Source organism: Chionomys nivalis, chromosome 10 (genome assembly GCF_950005125.1).
Source record: "Chionomys nivalis chromosome 10, mChiNiv1.1, whole genome shotgun sequence".
Taxonomy (NCBI): Eukaryota; Metazoa; Chordata; class Mammalia; order Rodentia; family Cricetidae; genus Chionomys; species Chionomys nivalis.
The window spans coordinates 6212210-6228074 of record NC_080095.1 but is presented as its reverse complement, the minus strand read 5'-3'; the positions used below and the strand labels follow the sequence as shown (position 1 = coordinate 6228074).

The window sequence follows — 15865 nt, the reverse complement described above, 5'->3', positions numbered from 1 at the left end:
CCTGACTCGGCTTCTTTCTCCCAGCATTCTGTTCTGTTTACTCCACCTATCTAATTTTCTGTCCTATCAGGGTCAAGCAGTTTTCTTTATTAATTAACCAATGAAAGCAACAGGTTTTCTGTCCTATCAGGGTCAAGCAGTTTTCTTTATTAATTAGCCAATAAAAACAACAGATAAATACAAAACCCACCTCCATCACTGCTTTGCTCAGGGAACACAGTGAACTAGTCAGTGGTCTCTGTAGCATTGGAGCAGTTATGCCAGGGCTGTCTGTGAGGTAGACTGCCCTGTGCAGCCTGGCATCTGAGCATCTGAGCTGTTGAAGGCGATAGAGAAGGAAGGGGCCACACTGCTGTGAGGATAACCTAACTCTTCTACCTCCCACTTAGCAGGCAGTGATACTTTTAATTGAGATGGGGGGTGGTAACATGCACTACTTTCCCTCTGTCTTAGCCCTAGCTCCTGAGCTGGCATTGTGTCTCCCCTGGAGGTCTGGAGTGGAGCAGGGGACTCTGAGTCAGCAGTGCTAGACTGTTGAGGTGAGCCACAGAAAGGTCCCAACTCCTAAAGAGCTGATATGGGTTGACACTTTTTCCACCTTTGCAGTTAAAGAGAGCTTTGGGCTACTTCTGGTATTCACAAGGCAGAGCAGGTACCCGTACCCACTGCTCCTGTGTGATATCCTTGCACCCTCTGTTCTGACCCCATGAGGTGTTTACCGTGGGTAGGCTGATGACATGTGGGTACCCTCTCAGGGGACAGCCAGAGCCTGGAACTCAGGAACATGGTGAATAAACAGGTAGATAGTAATGTGAGTCTTTGAAAAAAGTTATGTTGGTTGGGAAGAGCAGTTCAGGCAGATAGGTGTTTCCCAGACACTGCAAAGGTGTCAACACTCACAGTGTTAGGAATTGAAGAAACCTTCAAAGCCAAAGACTTCCTGACATGGGGTTCTGCAGGAGGTTTACTTAAATACACATGTGACTAGATAAAATACCTGAGTCTATGGCAGAGGAGAAAATATTAAATCTTTTCTAGGTTTTTGCTGCTACTACAGAGGCTGCTGGGGTTGTGATAGCCAATACCGAAATGTATGTTCCGTTAGTAGTGGCTGTCAGTGACAGCTGATGTGTGCTGGATACATTTGGTTAAAGAGATGTTTGAAGAGATTCTTGCTTATTTCTATCTGTTAATGTTACTTTCCGAAATCTAAAATGTCAGTCTTCCCCTGTTAGACTCTAGACATGTGGTCAGTACACCAAGCAGGGAACACTGGCCATCAGTTTTCTCACTTGCAGTGCTGGCCACAAGAGAACGGTCACAGAGTGTTTCTTTGTCTGCAGAACTTTTGGGAGTAGTTTGAGGATCATCTTGGGAGAGGACATTTGGGGGCAAACTGATTAAACATGTGACAGGGCCGAGCAGGAGTATTAGCTGATAGGGAGAAAGGGGAATGGAATAGAACCTTGTACTTTCCAGATGGTGGATGTGTTTAAATCTGCAGTGTTGCTGCAGTGATTTATATTGGAGCGGTCCAGCCATGGTTCTTGTGTAAGACACCCTGAAGGGAGGGGAGAGGCTGCTTCAGTGTTCCTACCACTAGGCCTGGGTATTTAGGCAGACCTGCCTCAGGCAAGTAGAGGTAGAAGGGATGGCCATAGTAGCAGAGTACAGTGATATGGGTGGATGGTTTTCGTTTTCCTTGTTTTCTCGTATGCAGTGAAGAGTCAGGACTGAATGCTGTGTAAGACAAGCCACATTGTGCTTCTGTGTACTTGATCTAATGAGGGAGTAGAGTTCAGAAAAGAGTAGTACTAATAAAAGTATTCTTTCTCCAGCTGGATGCCGCCAAGTGAGCAGGTGTTACTGAGCCTATGTTCGGACACCGTTACCAGGGCCCTGGGATGTGGGCTCTGCAATAGGTGCTGAGGCTTGGCTGGGACTGTGCTCTGCTGTGTAGGTCAGAGGCTTATAGATCACAGGCTGTTTTCAAGCATGTCTGCTTACATACCGTTTCTTAACTCTGCTTGTTTGAGGGAACTGAATCTGTGTCTTTCTTCTTGTTTCAGGTTCCTGTACGAATCATCAATAAGAACTTTGGGAGAATTTCTAAATTCATGACAAAACCACTATCTTTGGGTGTGTAGAAATAGACACATGAAAGTGAAATGTGTGTATATCTTTCTTGCTTTTTCTTCTTTTGTCAGGCTAAGCCTGGAGTCCTGAGTCTGTAGTTACCCAAAGATGAAAGCCAGTAGAGCACTGGTGCTCTACTCTACACGCTGTGCCTTTAATCGGCTGCCAGTCATGGAGAGTGGTAAAGATGTGTGGGAGAAAGACTGGCAAGCAGCTCGCACTCTTACCAGAAGCCCTGACAACTCGTATGGGAACTGTGGCCTTGGCCAGCTCTTGAGTTCATTGGCCTATAACTTACCTACTATTTATTATTTGTTATGAAATTTTCGCTGGAACAGATTTCTTTTTGAACTTTCAGCAGGGCTACCATTAGCCCACACAGAACCTTTGCTCAAATGCTGAAAAGAATCACTTCGCCAAGACATTTTACTTAACTGCCATCTGTTGTACAGTTGTAATAAATACACAAATATACAGCATTGATATGAAGTGTCTACTCTGTTGCACTCTTGAGGTGCCTAAGTTTTACATCTGAACCAGCAGTCCTACTCCATTAAAGACTTCTCGTTTGAGTGTTGCTGTGTACTATACGTAATCAGGGATAGAGCAGAAATAAGGTTCAAAAACGCCTGCAAAAGCGGAAAGTGAATTGAGGAAGGCCTGTGCCAGGAATGAGTTGCTACCTAGGAATGATTGTCATATCTTAAGACCACGGTACAGTGTTGCTCAGTGCCCAATTAGCCCTGCTTTTCCTCCGCATGTCTATGGCAGAGACACTGGTCATTTTTTATATTGATGATTATAGAAGACTAAGCAGAGAACTCAAGAGTTAAATGCTTGTCCAAGGCCCATATAAATAATGGGTTAATAGCTGGGCAGTGGTTATGCACTCTCTTAATTCCAGCACCTGGAAAGGTGCCTGCAGAAGCAGAAGGATCTCTGAGTTTGGGGCCAGCCTGATCTACACAGTGAATTCCAGGACAGCCAAGGCTATACAGAGAAACCCTGTTTCCGAACACAAGAACAACAACAAACAATGGGTTAATGATGTGAAAGAGAAGAAGGATCTGATTTTAAATTGACATTTGTATAATATGGCAACCACGAATAGGCAGTGACAACAGTTTTGTGTCGTTCATTTAAAGATGCTAGCAAGTGGTCCCTTTTGCACATGTGGAGAAGCAATGGCACCAACACCGTGGTAGAAGGATCCTCTACCTCAGGACAATACTAGGCTTCTATAGCTTCTGTCACCCCTCAACACACTTGCCTCAGCAAAGACTGGCAAACAGGGTTGAGTGGCCTGAACTCAGCATAGGGAGCTCAGGGATTACTGCATTGGTGATGGTGGATGGCCTCAGCAGGTGGTAAAGATGAGATAGCCAGGTCAAGCTGAGAATTGTGACACCATACATTATTAGACTGTTGCAGAAATTGAACCAGTTTGCCTTCCAGTCAACTTGTGACAAATTCAGCAAGGATATGCATAAGTTGGCAAACTAACAGAACTTACTGTTTTAATGATAAAGCACAAGTGTGGTGTGCTGCTGGGAGACGATCTACAGAATAAGAAGACTCTGCATCATGTTATAGCATGTCTTTCAACTTACTGATGACTAGGAGTAGAAACCAGTGTTAAACCCTGTCCTAAACGTCTGTGAGAAATATGGCACTTTTGACAACATGACCAGATCATCCTTGAGTGAGAGATTGTCCAGGAAGTTGACTTTGAGATTACTGAGACAGGAACTACCACAAGAAGACAGCCTTTTCTGAATGGAATGCAGACACACAAAAGACCACAGACAACTGAACAAGTTATAATATTTTTACACTTGCCAGTGGCCAAATAGATGAGAAGCCATTGATGATACCCCACCGCACTGGCACTGCTTAAGACTTTTCCTCTCCTTGTTTTTGTTTGTCCTCCTTTTATTCCTTTTCAGGTTTTAATACTTTCAAGGACTTTTTAAAATAATAAAAGACATGGCATTTAACTGAGCTGAAGAAGTTGGTTACTAGTTTCTTTTTTTTTTTAGTATATCAACTATAACACAACCTTAAGAATGGAGTTATATATATATATATACCTAAATAAACCTTATGCAGATGTTTTCTCTTTTTTATTTTTATTTATTATGTATACAACATTCCTTCCATGTATGCTTGCCAGAAGAGGGCACCAGATCTCATTATAGATGGCTGTGGGCCACCATGTGGTTGCTGGGAATTGAACTCAGGACCTCTGGAAGAGCAGTCAGTGCTTTTAACCTCTGAGCCATCTCTCCAGACCCCCAGATGTTTTCTCTTGCGCATATGAAAAAACACATTAAAAAAAAACAAGCAAAAAAAAGTGGGTGGACTTGTGGCAGAGTAATTTTATTTAGTGTCAACTAATACAAGTTGTTAAACTTGTGGCCACTAAGCATTTGATAATCTAAGAAAATCTCTAGGCACTTTGAAACACAATTTAGTTAATGCTGTTGCTTATCTGTTGGAGAACATCCCAGATTTGAGTACATTCTGTGCCTGTAATACTAGATTAAAGATTTGGAATAAATGTAATTATCCAACATTCCTTCTATTCTTGGAAAGATAGAAATGTAAGTGTTAATACAAATATCATTGTGACTTCCTGATTAGAGGTCTGCTTTATGCCGCATAATTTTCAGGCTCTTATTTTCAACTTGTATTTTCCTCAGATTGTCCCATTGCTAATGCTTGAATATTTTTGAAATCACCAATGGCTCAAGAAATGTTTGCATTACACTTTAAAGTAGCATAGGGGGTATATTTTTTTTCTCTCATTGAACTTTTAAGGGAAATTTGATTCATCCTTTATGTGTTACAGTCAATTTACTGTTATTAAATGGCTTAGCAGTTAAGAACACTTGTTCTTTCAGAAGGCCTGAGTTTGCTTTTTTGAACTTGCAGTGGGTAGCTCTTAGCCACATGTAACTCCAGTTCCAGGGTATTCTGGAACTACACATACATGGTATACAGACACATACTTTAAAAAAACAAGTATATAGGAATAAAAAATAAATTTTAATATTGCTGTTAACATTTGAAGCAACTGTGGTGTTTTATTTTACCAGGAAAAGTTTCTTTGTAGGAACAAGGTTAATGGAAAGCGGGACACATGCTTTCCACTGTGTCCAACAGCAAGAATCCAGTTATCCATGTAGACCCAGGCATTGTGCCACTCGCCCCTCAGATACTGCATGGTGAGGAATGTAGAATCCAGGAGACCTGGATACTATGTTCCCAAGACTGCTTCCACACTGATTGCAAAATTTGGTATTCCTCTCAGTTACTTCACATCTTCCAAATAACATTGCCATGGTTGTGCTGGCGTATGCTTGCTGCTGCTAGATACAGGGTGACTGCCTGTGGCTTTGATTATACTTCCCAATGCATACTGCTGACTGGGTGGTTACTCCAAGCCTTTGGTGTATACTGCATCCTGCTGGGTGTGGAGCAGTGACTCGTTTGGTTTATACTGCCTAATGCATGCTGCTGGTTATGGGCTGGCTACTCTGTAGATTTGGCTTACATTACCCGGTACACTTTACTGGGTGTGGGTAGTGACTCCAGTGCCTTGGCTTTGTACTGCCTGATGTTTGCTGTTGCACACCTCACCATTCTCGAATCTTTGCTGGGGAATGGCTACTCTGACATCTGATCTGTTTTTTTGTACAAAATGACACTTTATGTCTGCATTGCTAAGTTATCTGACTTCTTCACAGACTGGTTTGGGTCTGTCTCACCATTACTCCTAGAGTATCTTTGCTCTGGGAGTTTCTGAAATTGTTAGTCTCTGACTCCTTTCCAATTCTGGAACCTAATCTTGCTGCTCCCAGGCTCCCACCTCCCAGAACTACATGACTCTGGTCTCTTTCTGTCTCATGTTAGTGACTCCATGTGAGTATCTGCCCATCTTTACTAAACTGTAAGGACAGACACTGAGATGATCCTGTACAGGTCTAGACAGACAGGTGGTTGGAAGGCAGTTCAAATAGGCTTCATTAGCGGTGAGGACTGAGCCAAGCCCCTGAGATAGGCATTCTCTGTTGGTCCCTGGTGTGCAGGCTGGTGGGGTTGTTGCCATCCATTACAGTGCTAAGTGTTAACCCCTTTCCTTTGGTATGCTCAATCTCAGGCCTAGCTTTCCTGGTGTGTCTAGTGCTCATGTGCTCCCAGTCTACTTTGTTAAGTGGTATCTTTGGTAGCTTGATTGAGAATTGTCCCATAGGCTCATAGGTTTGAATATTTGATCCTGAGTTAGTGGATCTGTTTGGAGGGGGTGTTTTACTGGGAGCAGGCTTTGAGGTTTAAAAGCCCAAGCCATTCCCAGTTATCCATTTCTGGCTCCTAGTTGTAGATGAAGATGTGAGCTCCCAGCTGTTTCTGCTAACATGGTTATTCTGTGACATTATGGATTCTAATCCCCTGAAACATAAGCCCAATTAAACACTTTGTTCCATAAGTTTCTGTGCTCATAGTGTTTTGTCAGAACAGTAGAAAAGTAACTAAAGCAGGCTAGGTAAATTAATGAGTATTTGTCTTGCGGGTGGTATGATGCACATCCTGCTTCTGCATCTACTCTCAAGTTGGAGTCAAATGCTGCTTGTAAAGTGGAATAACAAAGGACAGACTAATCTGAAAAAATACTGTTTCACACGGCATGGAATAACGGGGCAAGGCACACGACCTGATCTCAGTAGTGCCCTTGCAGTCCTGCCAGAGGTCTGAGTGCTCGCGTTTGCTTGTTTGGCCCAGCTGGCTGCGCACGCCCACTTGTCTTGCAGTGATATGGCTGTTCCGTGCCAGCCACTGAAGAGATCATGGAAAACAACTTCAGGTCCACTGTAGTTCTGACCTTACAACATATCTCAGCCTTGTTTTATTTTATTTTTTTAGTTTTTAGTATTTTGCTTCTGGCACACAGGCTTTGTCTTTTAACCACCAATTTGTGGTCATTGTTTTAAATTTCTGTCTCTCCCTATAGTTATATTTGCATAGTGAATAAATCATTTTCAAAACCAGTATATTTTAACAATATTCTCTAAGCTTTTTGCTTATTCTATTAAAAAAAATAAGCAAATCTAGATTGTTCTAGAGTCCCCTGCCTTAAATAAGCGGAGCACACCAGACACACTCCTTGCTTTAGCTTCAGCTGCTTGTATCTGGGAAGTGCTTTCCAACAGAACGGAGTCCGTGTGTGCCTTGTGGCCACCCCTGTGCTCTGGAGACTGTCAAGTGTCCAGGCAGGAGGACTGTGGTGGGGGTTATGTCCTACACATTCCTCTCTGCGTTTTTGGTCTGTAGTTGGTGGTTTCTGGAAGAGTTCTTCCTCCCTCTTGTTTTCTTTTCCCTCCCTCCTCCATCCCTTCTCCTTTTTTCCTTCCCTTCTTCCTGAGTAGTTCAGGCAGGCCTTGAACTTACAATACTGCCTCATCCTGAGTGCTGGGGTTCTAGGTAGGCAGTATGGCAAATGGATTTCTGGTGGTGTTTAGTTGCTGATCCGCCCCCCCCCCACACACACACACCTCCCATTCCCGGCCTGGTATGTAGTTTTGTCTAACCATCAGCACCATGTGAGAATGTCTTTTCCCTCAACCTTGCCAACCCTATGGTATATTCTCGACATTTTGAAGATGAGTGAGAAATGGTGCATTATCTAGTTTTAATTTCTATTTTATGGGCCAGTTGGTGCATTTCTTGAACATTCTGAATGTCTTTCCTCAGCTTCACTGCTGATTTCTGAGTAGCTTGTGCTGCCACCTGTCCTGAACCAGGAAGAAGTTCCTCTCCATTCCCCTCTGCCAGATTTCAGTGTGGTGGCTTTCCTTGGGATGTTGAGATGTACAATTGTATTTTATGGTTTCCTTCTCTTAAAGTTGATACTTTCTTTAAGTGGATTTATACCTTTAAAAAAGATGGCTTTACCCTTGTTTGCCTGGACTTTGGGTACCAGAGATAGTTCCTCATGCTACCCTGTCCTTTAGTCATTTGTGAGAAGCAGTCAGCCTGAGGGCACATTGAGAGGGAGAAGCACTCTGTGTGAAGGGCACAGCATTTCATCTGCTGACCTCCGTCAGGTTCACTCAGGCGCTCTGCCCCTCCTAATCACTACCTGTCAGTTCCAGAGTTCAAGTCTGGGAGATGAGTGGGGCTCCCTCTTACTGTTCTCTCACTTGGGTGTCAGATGAGAAAGCCTAGTCAGTGCTTAGTTGGGGTGCTTTATGCTGAGAGAAGCTACATTTCATGGTACCCCAGAGAGGATTTCTGCAGCCCCTTTCATTCCCAGGAATGGTTCTCCACTGTCTTGCTTCTGTGTGTTCTGTCAGGAACCTTCCATGAGGCTCACAGAAGCACTGGCACTCGGAGTCAAAGGCTACGTGAAAGAACTTTCTGTTCAAGTTGTGAGGGTTGCAGGGAAAGGTTGTGTTACCATAACATAAGGAGGAACTGAACCCGAACTCACTGACTTGACATTGCCCATTAGGATAATGTAGGGATGTTCTCATGTTCCTTGTCTGATGTCACACATGCACATTTGCTTTTGGGATCTTGTGACATACTCCACACAAGGTGTGGCTTTTCTATATGGAAAGTACTTTTTGTAAAGGGTTTAACTAACTCATTCCACAAGTGTTCTACCTGATGAGGACAGGTAAAATGGTGAGTATACTCTGTGTCTTGGAGATTATTTTGAAAAGAAAAATATCCCCAGATTCTGATTTTAAGTGGCCCATGTCTGAAGGATGTCACAGAGGTCAGATTCTGAAACTGAGATGTGACTATAATTGCATGACTGACTGCATTCATAACATTTTTGGCAACAGTAAATATCTAAAAGCACAGTGAGGAAAACGTAAAAGTGATCCCCACGCTGAGTCCTGGGTGTTCCTGCCATGGTTCTGAATATTCAGTATGTACACTTTCCATAGCAAGCGCTGCTTGAAATACCTCGGCCCAGATTCAAGACTTGTAGGTCAGGAATTGCACTGTTTTTAAATTACATTCCCAGGTGGCTTTTCCTCTTTCTTTTTAGAGAAAACTAATGGGTTAATTTAGGAAAACATATTTTCCTACCATTAGTCCTCAGTGTATATTAGTATACTGAGTTGTAGTGTGTTAGAATTTGTTTCTAAAAATAGCTATTTAATTGTGTATTCCCTGTAGGAACAGTACCAAGAGAATAAATTATATATATATATATATATATATATATATATATATATATATAAAAAGGATTCATTAGAATAGCTTACATGATATGGTCTGAGTAAACTAGTAGGGGCTGTCTTCACACTGGAAGCCTGGTAAGTATTAACTCTGAATGCCTCAGCAGTCCCATGTGTTGCTGGAGGATTCCTGGAGAGCTACTGGTCTTCAGTCCATATCGGAAGGCTAAGGAATCTTGGTTCTGATAACTATGAAGTCTGGTAGCAGTCAGACAGATGAACTCACAAGCAGGACAAGTAGGCAAGCAGACAACAGCACAACAACTTTCCCATTGGATTTATTTATACTTGGGCTACTGCTGGAAGGTGCTACCCACATCAGGGGAGGTCTCCCCGTGTTAATTTACCTAATGAAGAAAATTCCTCACTGCCTTGTGTGGAGGTAAATCTAATCTTGTTAGTTCCTGTGGTAGGAAATGTGGGGTCGGTACAGACTGTTCATTGAAGGGCAGAGAATGAAAGTGGTTTTGGACTTATTGCCTGTAGGCTTGAGAATTCAACATTCATATAGTCATATCTCTACGTGCAGACATGTGGGTGGCAATTGCTGTATACCTCCAACAGTGAAAAGATGGCATTATTGTGGCTGGCCCACAGTTTCTCAAAACAGAGCTAGACTGGTAGCTGTAGACCTACACATACTGGGACCTACACATACAAAGAAGCTGCAAGAATACCTTCTTGGGGGTAGAACTGGAATTGGTTTTTCTTGAACTGTTCACTGGAGCTGAGGTGCTAATATTCTTCAGGGGAGGAAAAACCTCAACTCAGCTCCTGTGTTGAGACCTGAGTCTAGGCAAGACTGCTTGCTACCATCTTTCTGAAAACCAGCCATTATTTGCATCTCAGCAAACAGAACACATATACGTGTGTGTGTGTATGTGTTTATATGTGGTAGGGTGGGACATATTGGTGTGTAGTGTGAATGGAGCCATGAAAGAGGGAGTTGCCAGGTAGAGGCAGCGGAGTGGTCATGCTGGCATGCTGATAGCCGCAGGGTTCTCTGTAGTGAGTTGGAGGCGTCTGAGCAGAAAGACTAGCAAGGAGGGAAGAGGACAGTGCGAAGAGTTTAAACAATGCACCAACCTGTGATTTGGAGGCTTTACAAAGCTGGGAGCTGCTGTAAGAGCCATATGTCAGGAACATGAGAATGAAGGATTCTAGAATAATATGATTTCACTTATATGAAGTTTAAAACATGCAAAACTGACAATAGTGATATGGTATGAATGTATCTCCCAAAAGTTTAAGGATTAGGAACATCCTCAGATTCTTATAGTGATGGTATTTGGAAGTGGGGGCTGTGGGAGGTAGGCAATGTTAGGTGAGATTTTGAGGCTGAGGCATTGTAATGATAAAGTTACAAAAAGAAAGAAAGGGGCACATTTGGCACATTTACTGGCACTATGTGACAGTACAACCTGAAACCCTTACATGGGAAGATGCCTCCATAGCTGTGAGTCAAGTGAACCTCAATTCCTAGCCTCCCAGACTGCAGAAAGGAAAATGGGCTGAGGACATCCTGCATGTGCATGTGATTATTCTGTGTTAGCAAACAAAAGGTAAACAAAATTTAGCACACTTGTCAGGCAAGGAAGGTGGAAGAGTACGTGAATCTCTTCCAAGGTAAACAGAAATATTTATCTTAAAATGAAAATAGACCTCTAGATGTTCACTTTATCTTCTTATTGTTTTGTGTTCGGTATTTAAACAAAATATAGACTCAGGTGTGAAGAACAGTCAGGATAAAATTTAAGGGTTTGTGTGTGTGTGTGCATGCGAGTGCGCACACATGTGCACACAGGCTTATTGTTTGCAACAGGATCTCAGTCTGTATTCCAAGTTGGTCTTGAACTCATGCTCACAGGCTCCTCCTGTCTCAGGCTCTCAGTTGCTGGGATTACAGGTATGAACTCCCATACTAGTTTGCAAAGACTGTTTCTAAGGTTACATTTGTCTACCCCAAGCATCTTGAATATAATGTACAATGCCTGTCTACGGAGATGGTTGGACATTCCACCCACCCTGCTGCTTACAAGATCACATGCCACAGCAACAGATTCTGCTTTTTGATAAGTCTCTACCGAGTGGTCAGGCCCAGGCCACCTGTAGAAGGAGCTCTTAGACAATTAGCTCTGTGGTTTGCAGGACCTTGAAACTGTAGGGCCAAGTAGTGGTGTGGATGAGTATCAGGTTGATGTATGATCTGCTGATGCTCAGGATGGAGGGGCAGCTAACAGGTTCTGCTCACAGTCATACAAAACGGGGCCTGCTTAGTCAAACCCATAAAAGAAAATCAAGACTAGTAGTCAGAGGGCCTTAGAAGTTGAAATTGTTCCTAAAGATGTAACAGTTTTTCCCTGCAGATGCCTGCAGCATATTAGTGACCAAGAGGCTAGGTTCTCTCCATGAAGGAAATGTACATGCATTTATAGCAAGGATCTGGATGTCCCGTGTGTTTGATCCGTGAAAGGTTTGGTTTCGTGGTGGAACTACTGGGAGGAATCTTTAACAGGTAGGACCTAATGGAGGGGGTGGGTTTTGGGGGATATGTCCTTGAAGGAGGCTGTGGGACCTAGCCTCTTCCTCCTCTTTTTGCTCCCAGGCTTGGGAAGAACTGAGTGGTTTGCTCTGCCATAACACCCTTCAAAGCAACCCTTCAATCCAACCATGGACCTCCAAATCTGGAACCCCAAATAACCCTTTCCTTGTAAGTTGATTATCTCAGGTATTCGTTATTGTGACCGAAAGCAACACAAAGGACATTCTACTCCCCTACTGCCTCCCACCCATCTGTTATCAGACCAGTGGCCTGTTTTTTGTCACTGTAAATCAGTTCAGATTTTCCATTTGTGGGCGGTGTGGCACGTCCTCTTGGGGGCAGTGCCATTACCATGTGAGCATGTCAGTAGTTCACGGCTTCCTCTGTTGTCAGTCAGAGACCTGTACCTGGTGCCATGTCCTTTAAGTGGTAAAGCCTGTGGTCTAGGAAAGACTGACTGGATGGACATGCCCAACTTCTGAGATTCTGGGGGACCTAGGCATGTTGCTTGGCTCCAGTCCTACCTCTGCTTTATTTTTGATATTCTGACTTCAAAGGTAAATCTGATTTCATGTTTGATCGATGGTGCTGGCATTCATATTTGTCAGCTATTTTATTGCTTTTCCCCTTCGTCGTCAATATCGGGTTAATCCTTGTGGATCTCCTTTCGATCAGAATCAGCATGCAGCAGAAGTTGCACAGGGATCAATCTAATATGTATGATTGTCATAGAGACTGCCAGCTCTCTTTGGCATTATGAAAGTTAATGCCAACTTGATGGGACCTTGATGGGATGCCTTAGAGACAAATGTCTATGAGAAATTTTCTAGGTTAGTTAATGAAAGAAGGAAGACTCATTCCATATGTGGACTGTTTCAAAAGGGGAAAGTGAGCTGAACACTGCATTTACTGTGTTCTGCTTTCTCACTATAGACGCAATGTTCCTGGCTCTATCACGCTGCTGCCATGTCATCCCCACCATCTTGGATGTGGTTTGAATTTCCTTCGGGCCATCAGTTCACAAATAACAACAACCTAATCTCTGTACTTCCTCCAGTCTGCCTGGTGACTCTGTCTTTCTTCTTCCCAGAGTTCTCTTTCTGCTCGGAAGTCCCATTTATACCTCCTGCCTAGCTACTGACTGTTCAGATTTTTATTACACCAATCAGAGCAAACATCTTCACACAGTATACAAATATTTCACAACACTTGGATGGCCCCTTGAACTGTCAAACCAGATAAACCCTTCCTTACATTGCTTAGGTCAAGAGTTTCATCGAAGCAGTAAGAAAACTAATATGGTATGGCCACCTGTGTATCTTAAAAGCCCAATAGTTTCCAGCCTCTCTTTACTGAGACTCTAACAGTCATCTGAAATTTCTAGGGCTATGAGATTTGAGGAACTACAATGTGTGAGAATACTTTCTCCATGCACCCTGGGGTGGCCCCTTCCATGCCATTACCTTCTGCATACAAGTAGGAAATGAAAGCTGCCAGCTCAGAAGGGCAGAGGTAGCTGATGGTGCTTAGTCCTGGCTACAGAGCAGCAGCCAGCCTCAGGACACCAGTGCTACGTTTCTGTTGCACAAGAAAATCTAGAAAATAAATCCCTTTTTGTTTAAACCACTTCATTTGGGGGGTGTTTTATGAGGGCTTTTTTTTAATGAAACAACCTTCATTTTCAAAGGTGGAGAAACGCAGAGATCATTTCCAACAGCTTCATTAAGCTTCCGTTTCCTCCTTGTATTTGTCACATAATATTTTACAGCAAACTGCAGGCTTTGCCCAATTTGCCCAACAAATCCTCCAAACGTGTTTCTAATCATTAAACTGGTTTAAATAAAATAAAACAATTACTAAACTTACAATTTTTCCCAAGCACAGGGTTGCAAACTTGTAATCTCAGTACTCTGCTGACTGGGGTAGGAGGTCCACTAATCCGCCTGGGCTTATCTCAGAAAACTTTCTCCAGGCAACAAGATGTCTCAGCAGTTAAAGCTCTTGCCACAAAGCAGCGACAAACTACATATGATCCCTGGAATGCACATAAAGATGGAAGTAGTGAAACACCTACCGAAGCTGCCCTCTGACCTCCACACATGCACCACGGTACACATGCACCACATACATGTCATACATGCAACACCAACAGCAACAAACCCTTACAATTAATAGTTAAAATTCTAAAACGTGAATCCTTTCTATAGCAGACTTAATTATGTGATATTACTAAACTTGTTAGATGATGTACCTCATTGTCATCTAGTTCTGTTTGTTCAAGTTTTTCTGTCTGAAAATGCATGTTCACAGTGGTTTGCTTAAATCTGGTTTCAAACTAATTAATTCATATGTTCTTTAACACTTTCAATATATAGCAAGTTCTTTTCTCTCTCCCACATGAATCTGAATTGAAGAGATTGGGTGACTTGAGGCATTTTGTACATTCGCCATGCATTTTAATTCATGTTTGTCTATCTCATCTCCTGTGGAAGCATAGAGGCTAGTTAAGACTCGTGTTTCATTTTCCTGAGGAACACTCCCTGTTGTGTTGTGGATATTACAGGTGCTTTAACTTTTTCTGTGAGTGATCAACAGTCTTAATGATTATTATGTACATTGTTTTTAATAATGTTTTCATTAATTCTTTGAGAGTTTTATACAGTGTTTTCTGATCAGACCCTGACCTTCCAACCCCTCCCATATTCTGTCTCACCTCCCTACTCATCCAACTCTGTTTGTTCTCTCTTCCTCTCCTTCTTTCAGTAAGTCCAATTTGTATAGACTGACCATTCCTGGTTGTGAGGCCTGCTCTGGAGTGTGGTTGATAGACCAGGTATAGAAAACTAATTTCTCTTCTTTGAGCGACAGTCAATATCTGATAGCTCCTCAGCTGGGGGGGGGAAGGGTGGACTTTGTGCCCACACTGGATTTGTCCGTCTTGATGAATCCATGCAGGTTTTGTGCATGTTGTCTAGTTGCTGTGAATTCCTAAGTGCGTGTTTCTAAAACACAGTGCTTTCCTGAAGCAAACACTACCTCTGACTCTTGCAACCTTTCTGGCCCCTCTTCTGCATAGACTCCTCATCCGTGGGGGAATGGGTGCGACATGAGCACCCCGTTTAGGGCTAGGCACTCTAAAGTCTCATTGTCTCTGCATATTGACCATTGTGGGTCTTTGTGTTAATTGCTGTCTCTGCAAACAGAAGCTTTGTTAGTGAGGGTTGAGCAATGTGCTGGTTTAAAATACGGAACCTTGCAGGGATTGCATGTCATCCTTGCTCAGGACCCATGTTAATCTTCTCTATATTGTTCCAGTTTTAGTAGATGTGCTGCGAAAGCAAGCACATCTATATTATTTTTGTACTATAAGATAAGAAATGGCAATTTTCTAGATCCTTCATTCTTTCGTATTGATCATGTGGACTTTTATTGTAAAGAAAAAAAAATTCCCTCAAAAATTTATGCAATGACCCAAATATCTGGTGGAGCAAGGTCAAGATAAATACTTTGATTTCTCCACTAATCAGCTTTTAAAAGGATGACTTGGTGCTAGTGTCCTTTAGTTATCAGAGATGTCTTTTAGTATCATTATGAATAAATGTGTCTTTGTATTTTTTTTCTTCTGTCTTTTTTAAGACAGGGTTTCTCTGTGTATCCCTGGGTAGCCTCAAACTCACTCCGTGGATGAGGCTTCCTCTGCCTCCCAAGTGCTGGAATTAAAGGTGTGCACCATCGCTGCCCAGCATGTCTTTGTATTTCTGATGTATTTTATTACAGTGTGGCTAGTATTCTTTTTAATACTCAAGTTTTTCCTTCTTTGACTCGTATGAGCTTCTTCAAGTTTTTTGTATTTTTGTTTTGAGACAGAGTCTTACTTTTGATCCTCCTCCCCCGCCAGTGAGTGTAGAGGTTGCAAATGTGTACCACCATGCTT

General features: G+C 42.7%; 1 protein-coding gene and 1 non-coding gene across 4 annotated transcripts in view; one reads left to right on the top strand and one right to left on the bottom strand.

Annotated features, from left to right (window-relative positions):
- The window catches only part of Ncapg2 (non-SMC condensin II complex subunit G2), a 63603-nt gene extending 58490 nt beyond the window's left edge, over positions 1-5113 (top strand). For all 3 annotated transcript variants that reach the window (XM_057783216.1, XM_057783215.1, XM_057783217.1), the window contains one exon: positions 2070-5113. In XM_057783216.1, the coding sequence (XP_057639199.1) occupies positions 2070-2121 (52 nt within the window). In that variant the 3' untranslated portion in view covers positions 2122-5113. The remainder of the gene's footprint in view (positions 1-2069) is intronic.
- Positions 5114-15170: 10057 nt separating this feature from the next.
- Positions 15171-15276, bottom strand: LOC130883269 (U6 spliceosomal RNA). The gene has a single exon (XR_009057954.1). It is a non-coding gene; the product is annotated as a U6 spliceosomal RNA (small nuclear RNA).
- Between the last annotated feature and the right edge of the window lie 589 nt (positions 15277-15865).